The 18,980-nt window shown below is 40.3% G+C and overlaps 1 protein-coding gene and 1 long non-coding RNA gene across 3 annotated transcripts; both read right to left on the bottom strand.

Annotated features, from left to right (window-relative positions):
* Positions 1-532: 532 nt before the first annotated feature.
* Positions 533-18,850, bottom strand: larp7 (La ribonucleoprotein 7, transcriptional regulator). Of its 2 annotated transcripts, none has more exons than XM_015946508.3 (13): positions 18,704-18,850; positions 16,012-16,212; positions 15,835-15,935; positions 15,676-15,759; positions 11,121-11,285; positions 10,938-11,040; positions 10,563-10,859; positions 7,810-7,963; positions 7,610-7,722; positions 7,278-7,390; positions 7,013-7,172; positions 1,249-1,340; positions 533-880 (listed from the first exon to the last, which is right to left on the bottom strand). In XM_015946508.3, exons 2-13 carry the CDS (start codon positions 16,205-16,207, stop codon positions 803-805), a joined length of 1,656 nt encoding a protein of 551 aa, XP_015801994.3. In that variant the 5' UTR covers positions 16,208-16,212; positions 18,704-18,850; the 3' UTR covers positions 533-802. The 2 variants fall into 2 exon arrangements, with proteins under 2 accessions (XP_015801994.3, XP_054603495.2); XM_054747520.2 differs by having other exon boundaries at positions 16,012-16,233; positions 18,704-18,839.
* On the bottom strand, positions 2,788-6,999 carry LOC139065663 (uncharacterized). Its single transcript, XR_011518639.1, has 2 exons — positions 4,526-6,999; positions 2,788-3,918 (listed from the first exon to the last, which is right to left on the bottom strand). It is a non-coding gene; the product is annotated as an uncharacterized lncRNA (long non-coding RNA).
* Positions 18,851-18,980: the final 130 nt, after the last annotated feature.

Here is an 18,980-nt window from a genome sequence, read left to right as displayed (position 1 = left end):
AGGTTGTAAACACTGATGTCTTTTACGCCAATGAAATCTACATATTTGGCATCAGATTTTAGGTACGGTGAAAGATGAGCTAAGCGTCATCACTGTAACCTGAAAGTTGCAGGTTTGATCCTCGCGGAGTCTGTTGCTGTCTTTGGGCAAGACACTTAACTCATGTTGCCTGTTGGTGGTGGTCAGAGGGGCCGGTGGCGCCTGTGTACGGCAGCCTCACCTCTGTCAGTGGGCCATCAGAGCGTGTGCGAGTGGATGGTGCATGGACTGTGTTGTAAAGTGGCTTGGGGGGTTGCAGGACTCTAGAAGGTGTGATATTAAATAAAAGCCGTACAGGTCATTTGCTGCGTTGAATAGTCTCTACTTCACTAATAATCTACAAATGATTGGCATCACTTGAAAATTTTCGTGTTTTCCTAGAAAAGCAATTTATTGGTCTGAAGAGGAAACAGGAAATGAAAGAGAGTGTAAAGATATGAGTGACAGTGTGTTAAATCTACCTCCAATGTTGTAAATGTAAACCCACCAATGCTGTAATCACAAGATTATATTTTATTCAAAACAGATGTACTAATCATCTCTTGATTGGAGTAACCTTCAAAAGCATATTTACATCTACACAGGACCTCCACGTAAAAGCCACTCTCAGGTAAACAAAACACAATATATGCATAGCAGCACCCTAGGGCTACCTTGGGGGCTCCCGCACTAATCAGAAAAAAATAACACTTGAGGGATCATCTGGACCATTGGACCACCCTTCTTCATCAGCTGATCATCTGAAGTGTGTCTCCAGCGGGTGTCAGTCCTCGTCAAAATGGATGTGCTTATGTGCCTCCTTGGCTTGTGAGATAATGAGTTTTTCAGCTTTGGATATGAGCTGAAGTGTGAAAGAGCAATATAAAATTAGATGTGACAAAAGAAAAAATTATATTCAAGTTAAATCATGAACAAATACTGGAACTGTTAAGAGGAAATTCAAATAATTTTCCTCACAAAAAAGTTTCTTAAAGAAAACTGGGGAAACTTCTGATTTTACCTAATGAGGTTTGGTATTTTACAAAAAAGGATAAAACAAATAACTTAAATGCCTAATATTTGTATTCTGTTGTCCTAAGAAGTACTAAAAGAAAAGGGAAATGAAATTTCGAGTCGATATTTAATGAATGCAATTCCAAAATAATCAAAATTAACCTGGAATTTTTCAAGTTTGCTTCTCCAATAAAACACATGAAAGTGTGATTTCACCTTTTCTGTGCCTCGCTTCTTTTCTCTGGGTCGATTCAGCTTGACCTGACGGTCCACCAAGATCTTCTGCCAGTACCGCTGCTCGTGGTCACCTTTAACAGAAAATAAACTCTGAATGAAGCTGCTCTAGACAACACTAGAAAAACACAAGACTAGAGCAGTGATGCCCCGAGGTGGGGTCGGGACCCCACTATGGGCCAGCAAGAGCTACACAGGGGGTTCCGGGATGACTTCCAGAAATAAAACTGAAAAACAATTGCTGAAGCCATTTAATAGTTACAAAAAATTAACTAAATTGTCATAAATGTATATAAGTAAAGATTAACTTTCTTTCTTTTTCCTTTGAGGTTTAATTACGCCCTGAATGACTTAGCCTTTAAAGGAAGTGTGAGTTGTTGAATCAGAGAAATCTGGGACTGCATGTCTTGACAAGTGCCATTTTGTGTGTCTGAAGCTGAAAAGTTTGGGAGTAGATGACAGCACAGAACTTGTATTAAAAAACAGGGAAGTAAGAAAATAATAATACACAGAAAAATCACAATATGTTGTATTATTATACTAAACCAGCATCTAAAAGCAGCGCATTGATTTTTGTTAGTGATGCACAGATTTGAAATTTTAGGGCCAATACCGATATCCGATATTAAGATCACTTTTATGGCCGATAACCGATATTTGCTGATACCGATATACTGACATGAATGCATCTAAAATCAGCAATTCTGTATAAAATGAAAATTATTAAAGCTGAATTTACATTATTATGTAAACACACGTTTACGCTTCTGAGATGATCACTGTTCACACGACTAAACAATTACACATCACCCCCTCACTAGGGCTGGGCAAAACGATTATTTTTGTAATCGATTGATCTAGCAATTATTTTTTTGATGCATCGATTAATCTAGTGATTTATCTGTCAATTTGATTAGATTCAATTTTTGATTATTTCCCCATTATTTGACTTGTACAGCAATTTGATTATTACTAATTTATGTATCTCATGAAATAAATGCAAATTTCTTCATTTGAACACATTTTAATAAAAACAATTTTGAAAATAAAGTTGTTGTAATAGTAGTACAATCTTATGTTAAGAGATAACATTTCACAAAAAAATTAAATGTTGTGCAAACGTCATATAGATCAAGGAAAATGTATAACAACAAATAAATAAAATATAAATAGCAGCAATGGCGCCTTTTAACAAACAAAATCTAACATTCACTTGGCTTTCTGCTAAAAAGTGTTGTTCATTTTAAAAATAAAATCTATTTAGCCTTTTCTTTAGTTCATCACATGAAGTAGTTATGCATTGTAGTTTTAATTTAAAAAAATCCAAAATAAAGTAGCAGTAAAATCTTATTTTAGAGGTAGCATTTAACAAGAAATTAAATGTTGAGCAAAACAACAAAAAATAAATAAAATATAAACAGCAGCAATGGTGTCTTTGAACAAAAAAATGTAACATTCACTTTGCTCTCTGCAAAAAAAGTGCTCTTTAACTAAATAACATCCATTTTGCTGCCTTCTCCCTTGTTTCTCTCTGTGTGTGTGTGTGTGTGTGTGTGTGTGTGTGTGTGTGTGTGTGTGTGTGTGTGTGTGTGTGTGTGTGTGTGTGTGTGTGTGCGTGTGTGTGTGTGTGTGTGTGTGTGTGTGTGTGTGTGTGTGTGTGTGTGTGTGTGTGTCTCCAATTATATTCATCACATGAAGCGGTTATGCGTTGGGAGTGGAGGAATGTTAGCATTTCTACATGCTCAGCAGTCAGGCTTGCCCTTTTTTGGTGACGACGTTTCCAGCAACAGAAAAAGCCTTTCAGACGGTGCCGATGTGGCAGGTACAGCCAGATATGATTTGGCTAAAACAGTCAGTGTGGGGAATCTTGTTGCATTATTCTTCCACCATGTAAGGGGGTCATTATCCCTTGGAATATGGGCTTCCCCAAAGTACAACAGTACTTCTTTCCTCACCGTCTCATTTTCTCTGTCCCCACCCTGGTCAATGTTTTCATTACAATCTTCCTCCTCAGAATCTGTACCCAACAAAGTGTACAACACAGACCTCTTCTTTATTGGGGGACTTGCTGAGGCTTCCTGACCCACAGTTGCCTGCTATAGCTGTGATCTCTGCTCCCTTTTGAGGTCAAGTGCATCCTTCTGTACTCTTACTTGCAGTTTCAGAGCATCCTCTGGAGAAAGGAATTTCAGTTTACGAAAACGTGGATCGAGGGCAGCAGCAGTGAGTGACACATTTTTCCCAGTGTGGCGCTCTTCAACTGGGAGTGTTGTTAAATTGAAGGAGAGAAGATCCCAACTGTCATTAATGAAATGACAGGTTACTTCTAAGTAGGACTCTGTGACCAGACGTGTCCAAGCATCAGTGGTAAGGGAGATTTTGGATGACGCCTTTTTTAGTTTGTTCCCTAGTTTCTCAACTGAAGTTTGATGCTTTCTCTCCATCATGCTTGTAAAATGGTGCCTAGAAGGCAGAGTGTAACCTGGTTGAAAAGTGGTCAGCATTTCTTTGAATCCTTCCCCCTCAACCACATCAAGTGGCCTCATGTCTTTCAGAATCATAGATGGGACGCTCTCGGTAAGTACAGCCACCTCCTGGGGGGTGCAGGGTGTTCTTTTCTGACAGTAGTCCTCCAGACTTTTCTGTTTGTTCCTGAAAACATAAATCACACAGACAACACACAGATGAATTAAAATTATTACAAAAATATTTATGTAGAAATCATAATATCAAAATAATAATTTGAAGATCTGTATTTCAGTGTTTTCTCAAAATATTTAATCTGTAAGATTTGTTTAAAAAGAGGTCGTTCACACAAAATGCTGCACATTTTTCTAGTCATTAGATGGTGCAACTTAGATCTATAAGATTAACAAGCTGGAGGAGCATGAAGTATTAAAAAACGTTCAAACAGGATGAAGCATGAAACTTGAGTACTTGATGGCTACGTTTAGCAGGTGGTACATTGTCTTTAACATTTTTACCACGGCCAATTAGCGCTCTCTCACATTTTCAGCTCTCGTTCTCATAATCAGCCTGTGTGCGATCTGACTCGTTTAGCCATCATGAGCCACAAATAAAAACCAAGAAAACAGGTAACAGCTGCTGCACTGTGTTACCGCTAAGCAGCTTAAATGAGGGTTAGTGAGTTCCAGGGGTTGTGTTTATCTCGGTGTGTGTGTGAGTGAGTGCATGGCTACGTGGGGGTGTTTGGATGTGGGTGTGTAAAACAGTGTTAATAAAAAAGTTGAAAACTTACTGTGTTTTTCGTTTGCAGAAGCTGCTCCTGGATGCCGTCGTTTGAGGTGCTGGTGCATAGTTGTCGTGCTTTTATGATAAGCCATTTCCATTTTACAAAGCCGGCAAACAAGGAGCAACTACAGAGATCCGTCCAATCCATTCTTTGTAAAATTAAAAACACCAAAATTCTATGATCTGGTGGACTACAATATTTTAAAATGTATGTATACTGCAAACAAAGAGTACACACCTGCAGGTTTAATCAATAGATTTACAAAAAGACATGGCAGATATGATTTAAAAGGACATGAATATACCTAGACATAAGATACTCATAAAGGAACATTGTGTGTCCATTTATGGAGTTAAAATGTGAAATAAATTAAATACTGAAATCAAGAATGCAAAAACAATATTGACTTTCAAAAAAGAGAAAAAATGAAATGATTAACTTATATAGATCTGTTACATAAATGTGTGAGGGGAGGGGGTTGAGGGGATGAAAGAAAAAAAAGGGGGGGAGCACAAGTCTATGTATGCATGTGTGTATATATGTAAGTATATAAGTCTATAACTTTATGCTTCTTTCTGTGTAACTTGTTTTCTCTCTTTTTTCAATTCATGGGTTGAGGTTGTGTCGGCCAACCGGTCCAGAAACTATATTGTTCATATTTTTTTAAGAATCATATGTTTGTTTCATTTGTATTAATGTTATTTTAGTTAAAAGGGGCAGATAGCAAAAGTTTTTCTATCCCCTTTTTCATTTTGGCTTTTAGCAATTTAGTTTTGTACTTTTATTTTAATGTCAATAAATGAAAATAAAGTTGAAAAAAAAATAAAATAAAATAAACAACTGAATCGCTTCCTTTTCTGTTAAAATAGTCCCATACTTTTGAACTGTGAGTTTGGGTTAAGTGATTTAAGTCGACTGCCCCACTCATGTTGCCACTACTCGCTGCCGCCATGTTTGTTTTGAGCAAATTATTTGCGTCGACGTATTTTACGTGTCCGTCGACCCAGCCCTACCCCTCACCCTCTGAAACAGGCAAGCAAATCAGCCTGGTGTTACTCAACAAACCGATACCGATGTGTTAAAAAAATGACTAACACTTAGGGATGAGCCGGATACTCGTTTCAGACGAGTATCCGGTACGGATAAAGCATTTTTGATGAATACGAGCATGACACGAGTAAACCTTGTAAATATCTGTAATTGTGCTGAAGGAAAATCCTCATTGGGTAACTGACTGTCTTCACGCTCTGTGATTGGCCAGTCACATAGAGCGCCCGCCCCTCCCTACACACAAAACTCTAGCCGGCCGGGAGCTCAGTCCGTCCTGTTCATCCACGCACACACACAGACAGTAACGGATCTCGCTGTGCTTGCTTCACTGTTGCTCACGTTTCTTCAGTTTTCCTTAGATTTTCTTCAGCTCGCCTCTTTTTCGGTTGAATATTTAAAGTTACTTTTTTTGTAACTTACTGTACATGGTACATTTGACAAGACAGAGCTGACGTGCTGCGTCTCTACCTCCTCTCCGGTCGGGTTTTTTATTTTTTTAACTCTCTCCCTCTCTCTCTCTCTCTCTCTCTCACACACACACAGACACACACACACAGACAGACACACATAGACACAGACACACACACACACACACACACACCTCAATCAACATTGTTTTGTTTAACTTTGTGTGGGGCAAAATGCCAAGAATGTTAAGAAAAAAATCTGTTTAATCAAGTTAAAATAAAAATATATATATAAAGTTGTGTCTGGTTCTAGCATTTCATATTTCCTAGTTCCTACTGCATGAGTTCAGATGTATTAATTCATGCACTTAAATATTAATGTTCTGATTTGATTGAAACACTTGTTCTGTAATAGTTTCTTTACTATTGTGATCAAAATATTTCATCTCTATTCTGAGGCTGCTCTGTAAATAGTTTTCAAATAAACAATACACATAGCAACTTCTGATCAATTCATATCAATTTCAGACTTAAAATAATAGATTGATGTAAACCACACCCACTTCCGGTTAAGCCACGCCCACTTCTGGGTTATGCCACGCCCATTCCGAGTACAGATACAGATAATTTAGTTGGTTGAACAGATACAGATACAGTTAGTGGTGTACTCGCTCATCCCTACTAACACTGGCCGACACCGATATTGATGCCGATATATTGTCCATCCCTAAGTTTTGTATTTCTTTTGTGTGGCGCAATTAAACTCCGACTGCTAAGTGGCAGCAGTTTTTACTTCCTTCATTCTGACAGAACATTGAGATCCCGTAAGAACACAATGCATCTGAAGCGTCTGGCCTGAGTTTTCCAGTTAAATTCAGTCTTAAAAACTGCAAATATGATCTGGCTTTTAATATCACAATATATAGTTTTGTGCTCCCTGAATTGTGATATGGCATCACCTGATTCTTGCCCGTACACACCCCGAATAAAACAGTTATTGGTTGTTTTATTCAACCTCTATAAATGAATCTTGTACCTTTAAGAATCTGTAGTTTCCAGCTGTGCTCCTTCTGCAGGTCCTCTTTAATGTTGCAGACCGCTTTTGCTTCCTCTGAGGTGTGAAAACGGATGTGACCCTCAACATCTCCTTCCAAGATGTCAACATAAGCCACTGGGGATATCTTGGACAGAGTATCCTAAACACACACAAACCACACAGAGTGTGCACGTTTAATTTAGCTTTAAATTGTTCTCATCGAACATGAAAACTGGAACAAATGAGCAAAAAGCCGAGTCTGAACCTTGATGATCTTCCTGGATGGTAACGGTTTGCTGTCAGTGATCTTCAAGATCACACCGCTGATGAACTGAGGGCCATGGTTGGTTTCTTTTTCACTTTTGCTTTCCAGCTCAGCTAGAATCAAACATGAAAAGAAACTGTTTGGAAAATGTAATCGAACAAAAACACCAGAAAAAGAACAGTTATTTTCAACAAACGCCTCAAATACCTTGGGTTCGGAAACTATGATGTCAGTACAATAAGTGGTAAATTATTATTGTATGGGGTTTTAAACATTTTCTTGTGCGTGACACAATAGTTTGAGTACATCTGAACTAATCTGAGTAAATTCACCGTTTCCATCTTGGGTTTTGTCTTCGTTAATCTTCCTGATGGTCTTCTTCAGCGATGCCATGCTGCGTTTTTGCAGAACCAAGTACTCCTCTTTCAGCTGCAGCCACTCTTTCCTTCATGACAAAAAGAGGAAGACAGATCCTCAAAGTGACACATTTTTTGGTAATTTATCAGTCTGTGTTTGTTATTAAGGAGCATACTTGGACAGAACGCGGAGCGGGATGACTTCCTCTCCGATTTTCAGCTTCTCTTTGTTCTTCTTTTTTCTCTTCCGCCTTGCTTTCACGGCTGAGTCATCACCGTTGTCTTTCCCTTTCTCAACATTTTCCTCAGTGTCACTTTCAGCGTGTGATTCTGTGGGCGGGGGGGCATCATTACTGCAACAAACCGCGTGGTTTCACAACACTTTCAACACATGCATCATCACTTTGTTCAAGTAGGTGTGTATTCTGACGTAACCACCCTCTGTACTCCCAGTGTTCGATCCCAAAGTGAATGAATTAGGCTGGTTAATGGACTTTTAATCATTCAGGTTATTAGAAAGGATGTGGTCAAAAGGTAAACACATGAACAGAGATCAATCACTGAGCATACATGAAAATTTGAGAACATTCCTAGACCGATGCAGACTGTTGTTTTCGCTAGAGGCCGACCGATATATGCCATTTTTTCTATTTCGGCCATTTGCTGGCATTATTTTTTTAAAACGATAACATTTTTTTTAAATCTGCCGCTTTTTTATTGTTTACACCAGTGTTGGGCAAGTTACTTCAAAACTGTAATGCATTATTTATAACTTGTTACCCTCATTTTAAAGAAATTCATTAAATTACAATATTACTGATTTAAAAATGTAAGGCATTACACTACTTTTGCATTACTTTAAGTTACTTTCACCAAAACAACTTCAATATGAATCTGGTAATGTGACGCCCAGTGAGCTCATGACATATATGTGGAAGGTGATGTGGTGTCTGAGCTAGGATTGCTGTTAAAAACAGCCACATATAATAACAGTGCTTTAAAATGATTGTTTATTAAATAAAAGCAACAATAATATGTACTCTCAACACGCTGCCGTCTTATATTAACTGAGCAGGGAGTGGGGTGGTGGGGGCTCCAAGCCTATATTGCCTTGGTCCCCAAATGCCTTGATACGGCCCTGGATGTGGGCCTGACTTCTGGGGTGATCTGATTCTATCACATGTATAAATATTAAATGCTTATATATTATTGCTTTTCACTGGTAAAATGTCTATTGGGGATAAATCTACCTACTTTTTTCTTTTCAAGCACTTTGTTTTGTTTTCTTGATTTTATTTGAATAATTTCCTGCCCTTTCTCTCTCTAACCTTCCTGCACGCTGCATGTTTTCTCCGTCTTCCAGAAAAACTGTTTCCTAGACTTCCTACTTTCTAACTAATCAGCCAAAGGGATCTACACATGCGCGGCGCTCCAGCAGTAATGAGTTGAAATCACCGGGGCACAGATTATGAACTCAGCTGAGGCAAAGCACGTCAGAAAAGCACAAAATACCAGAGAACATGCGCTGATATGAACGATCGCAAGTGAATTATTTTGTTTTAGTGGAGCGATTTTGTGAATGTTACAGCGGCCGCGTGCAGGACGCAGCTGGAGTATTTGAGCCGTTGCCGCTGCGTCCTCTCTGCCCGCAAAGCTGAGTCCATAAATGACGTCATATATGCAGATACTGGATCTTTCTTCGGGTTTCCCGCAATTTGAATTTTTAAGGAACACATCTTGATTCTGGGTTTAAAAATGCATTGTAATTACCGCGTTACTGACAGTTGTACCGAGTAAATATTACCATTTTCTTTCCCTGTAATGCCTTACATTACCACATTACTGCTAAAAGCAATGCATTACAGTAATTAATTACTTTTGTACCGCATTACTCCCAACACTGGTTTACACTTAAGGGAATATTCCACCCCTATGTAGCATTTTGTCTGTTAGATTTCCCAGTTAGGTTAGAGAGAAAAAGGATTTGGTAGCTAACAAGCTCAGTCATTCTGCTGATCTGGAAGCAGTAAGTTATGCTTAGCATAAAACAATGTGAGTAAAAGGAAGGTTCTAGCATAGAACAATTAGCCGCCGACGCGAAAAGAAAGTTTGATTACGTTTAAGGTTTTTTTTTTTTTACGTGCTAAGCTTCCAGAACACATCAAACTCAGCAGTTCAGGTCAGTCTAAACAGGAAGTTAAACACAAAAACATTGTAAAATGTCCACAGATTTTCTAAAGAAAAGTCAGGTGCACATTTCCAGTAGCTTAACTAGTAAAAAAAAAGTATGTCATGTCCTGTGAAACCTCCGTAGCCGAGTTTAACAGAGAAGGAAATAAACCGCAGACCTTTCTGGATGCATGCAGCGGACTTTCTCCTTGCTAGTTACTGCATGAACTTCTGAAATCACGAGTGGTGTTGCAATTCTACCGCTATTTTGTGACATCCCAAGACTAGTGGGGTGGAACACTTTCACTCCCATTTTGCATCCGAAACACTCACTGTTGGAATGATGCTCACAGGTAAATCGCCACTATTACGTTACACGCCGCACACGCATCTGTTGGAAAGGACGGAGTTGCACTAGCCATTAAAGGCCAGTTGGAAATGTGCAGTTAGATCACACAGCACAAAGCCGCTGACGTAGCAACTTTTGAGGGAGCGGGAACTTGGCGTGCCGACTGTCTCACATACACTACATCATAACTTGAGAATAATAATTGTAAACACAATGTGTGGCCAGCTACTGCTGTGCATTCATGAAAGAGAGGTGCTGCTTCCAGTCGTAATCATGGATACAGGGAAAGGGGCTCAAAGGTGCAAAACTTATTTACGACCTCCAGATGGTGTCGTCTGAGTAAAAACTCCAGATTTTTGCTTTTGGTGGGCTTTGATCCTTGATCCTGATCAAACCAGATTAGTGACTCACCAATCTTCGCTCCATCTTTGTCCTTCTGTCCAGACTCACTTTCACTTATTCTTCTAATCTTCGACGGTATGTCACCTTCTGTAGCCTCTGCCGCTTGTGAGCGGCGGCGTTTTTTCTCTGATGCTTTAGGCGGCGTTTTGTGCGTGCTGGCCACCTCTGGATCACAACCGGCAGCTGGGTCTTTCCTCTTCTCCTCAGATGGTTCAGCTTCCATCTCTTGGATTTTCTCTGCTGGGGCTCGCTCTGCTGTAACGTCCTTCTTTTTCTTCTTCTTTTTCTTCTTCTTCTCTTCTTCACCTACAGTGCAATAAAAACAAGGTGTCGCACCAACAGCGTTTAACAACCTAGTTAAGCGTTTTCCATTTGTAAACCTACGCGGTGGTGGATTGTCAGCTGGAAAAGGAATCGGCTTCCTGCAGAGGGTTTTGGGGAAAGTCCCTGGTTTCCTTGGAGCATCTTCTGGTGGATTGTTCAGCATCTAAGACAGAAAAGTCCTGTGAGGCTGAGTTTCTCACAAACAAACTACAGAGTCTAAATCGATTACAACATCCAAGTTACCTCAATGGCTTTCTGTGCTTGTTCCTCCTTTTCAAACTCCACAAATGCAAACCCTTTAGAGTCACCGGTGCTCTTGTAGCGCGGGATGCTAACGTACACAACCACCCCACACCTTGAAAACACTCGTTCTATCCAGCTGTGATTCACATCTTTAGGCAGAAGTTCCTTAAAAAATAATAAAAAATAATACATCTTTAACAGTAATGCCCTTTAAAACCACGAGACTGTCTAAATATGAATCTAACTGCGCCATTTCTCACCATGTGACATGTGTTACTGTGTTGAAAACTGTATGAAACAGTGAAAGCTTTACCGGACTTTTCCAGCAGACGCACAAGCAGCTCATAATAATAATAATAATAATAATAATAATACATTTTATTTGACAGCGCCTTTCAAGACACCCAAGGACACTTTACAACGATGGGGAAAAATAATAAAACAAGATAAACACAGTACAGAAATATGTAGAAACGCTAGGATGCTAAAATTTGAAACAATGTATTAAAACTATGTGGTAAAAGCCTGTTTGAAGAGGTGGGTTTTAAGTTTTGATTTTAAAAATGCGAGAGTGAATGGTGCGTAGATCGGGGGAAGAGGATTCCAGAGGTGGGGAGCAGAGCGGCTGAATGCTCTACTCCCCATGGTGACAAGGTGAGCGGAGGGAGCCGAGAGTTGAGGAGCAGCAGAGGAACGGAGTGCGCGGACAGGAGTGGTGATGTGAACGAGATCAGAAATGTAGGGCGGAGCCAGGTTACGGAGAGCTTTGAATGTGATGAGCACAGTTTTGAAACTGATTCTCTGTTTAATGGGCAGCCAATGAAGTTGTTGCAGGATGGGGGCGATGTGGTGAGATCATGGAGTCCTAGATGACGTGCTGCAGCATTCTGGAGAAGCTGCAGTTTATGGAGGGACTTGCTTGAGAGACCAAAGAGAAGTGAGTTGCAACAATCAACTTTCATAGTGAAATAGATGCGTTTTCCCTGTGAGCTCAGCAAAGCATCCCTTCCCACCAAGAGCGTTTCAGATGTGAAATGGCAGCGAAAGCCTTCCACAAAGCTGGTACCGCATTGTCATCGGAGAACTGCAAAATTACACCTGATTCTAGCAGTATATGAGCATCAAGCAGGAAGACGGCCCCGTGTTCCAACAGGTCAAGGGTTTACGTTCTTTAATGTGGTTTTTATTGCATCTTATTTCTAATTTTTAAAATGAGCCTAAAATTGCCAGTGTAGTGCCCTCTTAAGGTTAAAAGTCAGAACTACATTTGAATTTCAGTCATAGCTAATTGCTAAGCTGGTATTATCTAGGCTAGCCAGTATTTCTAGCATGGCCGCATTACACCGCAGATGAGTCTCGGCCTCTCACAAGAAGATACGAAACGATACGGCTCGGAGCCTTTCACCTCCTCCATTAATCCTTCTGTTTTCCTCTCCTTCCTCTGGTGAAGAAATGCTTCATACTAGGAAGCCTGCTGCTGTTTCACTATCCGAGCAACGTGTGTGTGATGTCATTGTCGGTCACTGGTGCAGTGCAGTAAGACTCCAGTCAGGGTAACTTGTACTTTAAGCAACTGGAAATTTTCACACCACTTTTATTGTGAAAGTTTCAAGATGTTTTACACTGCTTTTGTATGACTTCCTGTTTGCCCTGATGTGAACTGCTGAGCTTGATGCGTTCTGGAAGCGTAGAGAGTAAAAAGTAAGACTTGAAACAAAAATTTTGTAGAACAATGTAACACTACTCTTCAGGGACGCATTTAAAAGGCTGCATGGAAATACTCATCCACTGTAACAGCGGCTCATTGAAGGATCCCCAGGGTTCGGTCCTGGGACCAATCCTTTTTCCTTCTATATTTGCTCCTTCTCAGGCAAATTCTAATGTCACTTTTAGACCGCGACATGCAGTACTGGCGTGCTTTTAGCACCTCCTAGTGTCCACTAATAAAACAAAAAAATGAAACATTTCTCCTTGCTGTGCGTTGGTCCTTTTAACCCCTTAATCCAACAGCTGAAATGTCTCCCCAGGCTTCATTAGTGTCCACAGGGGCGATTCATTTTTGGCATCTAAAACATGCAGGAAACCTGCTGGAAGCAGACTCCAGTGAGTTTGTCAGCTCCGCTCTACTAAGTGCAACAGGAGGCGGCCCACCACTCTGAAGTTGCAGTGCAGTATTCTGGCCAAAGTGGGCGGTAGGGCTGAGTGACATTTCATTAACCCTGTAATGGGTCATTTTAGCGCATACTGGCTCAAGAAAATGATTTAAAAATATAAAAATGTTGCAAAGTATATAAAATTGATGGACGTTCAGATTATTTCATCATGTAAGACCTATAGTTAGCCGGCTCATTTAAAACATTGTACGTTTTTTGACCCTGTCTATTGAAAGAATCTAAATCACTCGAAACCAGAATTGAAACAAGTAATTGGAATCGAATGTGTTCCTATTCAAACATGTCCAACTCTACTAACTGCTGTTAGTTATGCTTTGCAGACGTTATTTGCTGCAGTGGATGTTGTTAGTTTTTTATTTATTAGTTTCAGTCTACAGTGGGGCAAAAAAGTATTTAGTCAGCCACCGATTGTGCAAGTTCTCCCACTTAAAATGATGACAGAGGTCAGTAATTTTCATCATAGGTACACTTCAACTGTGAGAGACAGAATGTGAAAAAAAATCCATGAATTCACATGGCAGGATTTTTAAAGAATTTATTTGTAAATCAGGGTGGAAAAATAAGTATTTGGTCAATAACAAAAATTCAACTCAATACTTTGTAACATAACCTTTTTTGGCAATAACAGAGGTCAAACGATTACTATAGGTCTTTACCAGGTTTGCACACACAGTAGCTGGTATTTTGGCCCATTCCTCCATGCAGATCTTCTCGAGAGCAGTGATGTTTTGGGGCTGTCGCCGAGCAACACAGACTTTCAACTCCCTCCACAGATTTTCTATGGGGTTGAGGTCTGGAGACTGGCTAGGCCACTCCAGGACTTTCAAATGCTTCTTACGGAGCCACTCCTTTGTTGCCCGGGCGGTGTGTTTGGGATCATTGTCGTGATGGAAGACCCAGCCACGTTTCATCTTCAAAGCTCTCACTGATGGAAGGAGGTTTTGGCTCAAAATCTCACGATACATGGCCCCATTCATTCTGTCCTTAACACGGATCAGTCGTCCTGTCCCCTTAGCAGAAAAACAGCCCCAAAGCATGATGTTCCCACCCCCATGCTTCACAGTAGGTATGGTGTTCTTGGGATGCAACTCAGTATTCATCTTCCTCCAAGCACGACGAGTTGAGTTTATACCAAAAGGTTCTACTTTGGTTTCATCTGACCACATGACATTCTACCAATCCTCTGCTGTATCATCCATGTGCTCTCTGGCAAACTTCAGACGGGCCTGGACATGCACTGGCTTCAGCAGCGGAACACGTCTGGCACTGCAGGATTTGATTCCCTGCCGTTGTAGTGTGTTACTGATGTTGACCTGTGTTACTGAGGTCCCAGCTCTCTGCAGGTCATTCACCAGGTCCCCCCGTGTGGTTCTGGGATTCTTGCTCACCGTTCTCATGATCATTTTGACCCCATGGGATGAGATCTTGCGTGGAGCCCCAGATCGAGGGAGATTATCAGTGGTCTTGTATGTCTTCCATTTTCTGATAATTGCTCCCACAGTTGATTTTTTCACACCAAGCTGCTTGCCTATTGTAGATTCACTCTTCCCAGTCTGGTGCAGGTCTACAATTCTTTTCCCGGTGTCCTTGGAAAGCTCTTTGTTTTTGGCCATAGTGGAGTTTGGAGTCTGACTGTTTGAGGCTGTGGACAGGTGTCTTTTATACAGATAATGAGTTCAAACAGGTGCCATTAATACAGGTAACGAGTTGAGGACAGAAAAGCTTCTTAAAGAAGACATTACAGGTCTGTGAGAGCCAGAGATTTTCCTTGTTTGAAGTGACCAAATACTTATTTTCTACCCTGATTTACAAATAAATTCTTTTAAAATCCTGCCATGTGAATTCATGGATTTTTTTTCTCACATTCTGTCTCTCACAGTTGAAGTGTACCTATGATCTAAATTACTGACCTCTGTCATCATTTTAAGTGGGAGAACTTGCACAATTGGTGGCTGACTAAATACTTGTTTGCCCCACTGTAGGTCACACCCCCCTGCATCTAATCAACACGACTCCCTCACAATAGAGGCTAATGACTCATCGGGGGACGAGAGGAGGGGTTTTCAGAGTAGTTTCTGCTCGTTAAATAACAACAGATAGCTACAGCGTATAAACTTGACTCTCCCGTATTCCAGTCAGAATTGACAAAGTTCCTTGGATGAGAAGCGAAACGTCTTCAAAAAACCAAAGAAGTCCAGTTGCCTTCATTTGAACCATTTTGGGTTACCACGACCCGGATGACTGAACATTCACCAAAAATGCTGGGTTTTATGGACTCTTTGATCTTTTTTAATGGGATTTATAAATAGAAAAACATATCATCATCTGAAATGACCCAATGTAAAAATTAGCAACTAAAGCAGAGTTTCGTTTGTTGTTACCACGTAAACTGTGCGGTCGTCGACGTTTTTCGGTGGGTCTCCGAGTGGATGTTGACGTCTGACTTTAGTTCCTTCGAGGTTGAGCTAAAACACAAAAGCGTTTAGAATGTCATTTAAACAGTGACAGTCACGAGTAACGAGAATAAAAAAAGTCATCACCTCCACTACAGATGAGTTTCTCAGTGCTCTGGCAATCAGTTTAGTGTCAGTTGTCAGTTTCTTCATCCGACTGAAGCTCGTCAAAACAGAAATATCAACATCTACAAGAAGTGGAAAACACGTCAAGCTCTGATCGAGTCAATCTGAGATTTAGAACTAGCACTTTCAGACACTCACATCCTTTGTCGGACTCATCGATGAGCTTTTTCAGAAAGCGGTCCTTGTACAGGTTGACGTCTCCAAACCAAAACTCCACTTGCTTCTTTATGTCGCTGAGCAGCTGTTTAACTCGAGACCTTTTTTTTCTTTCCATCTCCTTGTTCTTCTCCATAGATGTTACTGCATCAGCTGCTTCTTTCTCTGTGTTCAGCATCCTGGCTGTGGGGTGACAGCGGAGCTCTTTAACACAGACACATTCAGAAAGAGTAGACGACTGTGGACTTGTCTGTTTACGGGAGTTTTTGGGAGGAACGAGACCTAATTTAATCACAAAGCGACAGAATGAACGACGGTCTCCTACTGATAATACAAGCTGCTAACACACAAGCAGCACGCACATGTCTAGAGCTGTTTACATGAACACAAACAATGAGAGTCAAGACTTTTTACAGTCAAACTGTACTAGAAACTCTAGGGTAGAGCCTTGTGACAATGAGTGAGTTAGGGATGCGTAGATCATTGGATTGTTTATTATGATCTTTATGTTGATAGATTGATTTTTTATTTGTATAGATAACATAATTATAGAATAAAATAATACAAGTAAGTTTCACAATATGACATAAAAACAATAAATATACAGGGTAGCACAAAAAAAGCATAAAGCACTTATTTCCATAGAAACCCTGAGAAGGTAGTTATAATACGTAATATAACAACAACGCCTCAGAGTAAAAACAGTACAGTTAAACGACTAAATAAGGTTAAGAGACCAAAAATACACAAATCTGAAAACAAACAAAGGTGTCACTCTCTTTTTGGGCCAACATTTGGACTATAAGTAGTTTGACCCTTTTCCTAAAAAACAGACTTCAATTGACATGCCCTGACTACATTTGGCAGATCATACAATATTTACCACTCTCAGAGTTTATAACTGTATATTGAACACCAGAAACATACAGTTTATTCACCAATATGCTGTCTGGATGCTAAGTTGTGTAACTGATGTTTGTCTAAATATATATAAAGCCTAAAATATGCAGAGATCACATTTTAAAAGACGATAAGAACAGATTTAAGCCACCAGATCTGTTTAGTATTTAAATCTAGTGTAGAGACTAGATGAAGCCATCAAAATCATTTTGATCCAGCCAGAATTAATAAACTACCCAAAAAAACATGAATGTTTTGTAAAAGAAATGTACTTGATTTCTTTGCCACTTGCCGTCGGTTCACAGGTGCACAAAACCTTTAAAAATCAAACAAAACCTTCATCTAATTAACTTACCATTAAAAAGTTTGTCATTTATTTGCATTATTTATACTTTTACCCTATTTAAAATGCGTCCGGAATTTAAGCACCATTTAAGGAACTACACCAGATATATACACTCACTGGCTACTTTACTGGGTGCACCTTGCTAGCACCGGGTTGAACCCCTTTGCCTTCAGAACTGCCTTAAGTCTTCAACAAGGTACAGGAAACATTCCTCAGAGGTTCCACCACATCCCAAAAGTGCTCTACTGGATTGAGATCTTGTGACTGTGGAGGCCATTTGAGTACAGTGAACTGATTGTCATGTTCAAGGAACCAGTCTGAGATGAGTGGAGCTTTGTGACATGGTGCATTATCCTGTGGAAGTAGCCATGAGAAGATGGGTGCACTGTGGTCATAAAGGGATGGACATGGTCAGCAACAATACTCAGGTAGGCTGTGGCTTTGCAACATGATCAGTTAGTACAAAGGGGCCCAACGTGTGCCAAGAAAATGTTCCCCACACCATTACACCACCACCACCACCAGCATTAACTGTTGATACAAGGCAGGATGGATGTTACAGCAGAAGTCGAGACACTTCAGGCCAGGCAACATTTTTCCAATCTTCTTTAGTCCAATTTTGGTGAGCCTGTGTGAGTTGTAGCCTCAGTTTCCAGTTCTTCGCTGACATGAGAGGTACCCGTGGAGGGGTCTTCTGCTGCTGTGGCCCGTCTGCCTCAAGGTTCGCATCTTCTGCATAACTCGGTTGTAACGAGTGGTTATTTGAGTTACTGTTGCCTTTCTATCAGCTCGAACCAGTCTGGACATTCTCCTCTGACCTCTGGCATCAACAACCACAGAACTGCTGCTCCCTGGATGTTTTCCCTTTTCTGGACCATTCTCTGTAAACTCTAGAGATGGTTGTGTGTGACAATCCCAGAAGATCAGCTGTTTCTGTAATAATCAGACCAGCCCATCGGACACCAACAACCATGCCACGTTCAAAATCACTTCAATCACCTTTCTTCCCGGTTCTGATGCTCGGTTTGAACTCAGGGGATCGTCTTCGTGATCTCTACATGCCCACATGCATTAAGTTGCCACCATGTGATTGGCTGATTAGTAATTTTCCTTAAGGAGCAGTTGGACAGTTGTAACTAATAAAGTGGCCAGTGAGTGTATTTTGTCGTTTTATGACGTGTTTGTTTGAATTGTGAAGCATAATATACTTAAAACCAGAATGGCACTAAACATATATTATTTAGAAGGAAAATAACACATTTTCTGACTGTTTCCGCGGTCCGTAAGGCTAACATTTGTTAACAACATTCGACGTTAGTACAGGGGAATTCGCGGGTTGGTTTCAAAAACGCTGCGCTGGTGTTAGTACCTCCAAACCTGGAAAACCGATCTTTATCACCCAGAGGAAAAACTAGAATGAAAACTTACCCAATTTAAGAAAATATAAAAAGACCAGTTGGCTTTTAAATTCGTAAAAATGTTATTAAATCGCAGCTTGCTGCATAACATCACACTAATGACTGCTCAGAGCCGTCGCAGCCTGAAGTCGTCATGAGCGTTTTTCTACATCCGGCAAGTCTTTTCAAAATAAAGGTAAACCAATCATTCATTTCGGTTTCAGTGATTCTGTTGATAATTTGCGTGAACTCTATCCAGTCGATTTTTTTAAAAATATAAACAAAATAATGTGCATCATATAGCGGAC

The sequence above is a fragment of the Nothobranchius furzeri genome, chromosome 2, assembly GCF_043380555.1.
Source record: "Nothobranchius furzeri strain GRZ-AD chromosome 2, NfurGRZ-RIMD1, whole genome shotgun sequence".
In the NCBI taxonomy this organism is placed as follows: domain Eukaryota; kingdom Metazoa; phylum Chordata; class Actinopteri; order Cyprinodontiformes; family Nothobranchiidae; genus Nothobranchius; species Nothobranchius furzeri.
Note: the sequence above shows the minus strand (reverse complement) of the source record. Positions and strands in the feature narration are given on the sequence as shown.

Coding starts and splice junctions, on each gene's coding strand:
- larp7 (XM_015946508.3), bottom strand. CDS start 16,207: ATGCTGAACACAGAGAAAGAAGCAGCTGATGCAGTAACATCTATGGAG. Junction 11,041..11,120: donor AAGCACAGAAAGCCATTGAG/GTAACTTGGATG, acceptor TTTCTGTCTTAG/ATGCTGAACAATCCACCAGA. Junction 7,964..10,562: donor CAAAGATGGAGCGAAGATTG/GTGAGTCACTAA, acceptor CCCCGCCCACAG/AATCACACGCTGAAAGTGAC.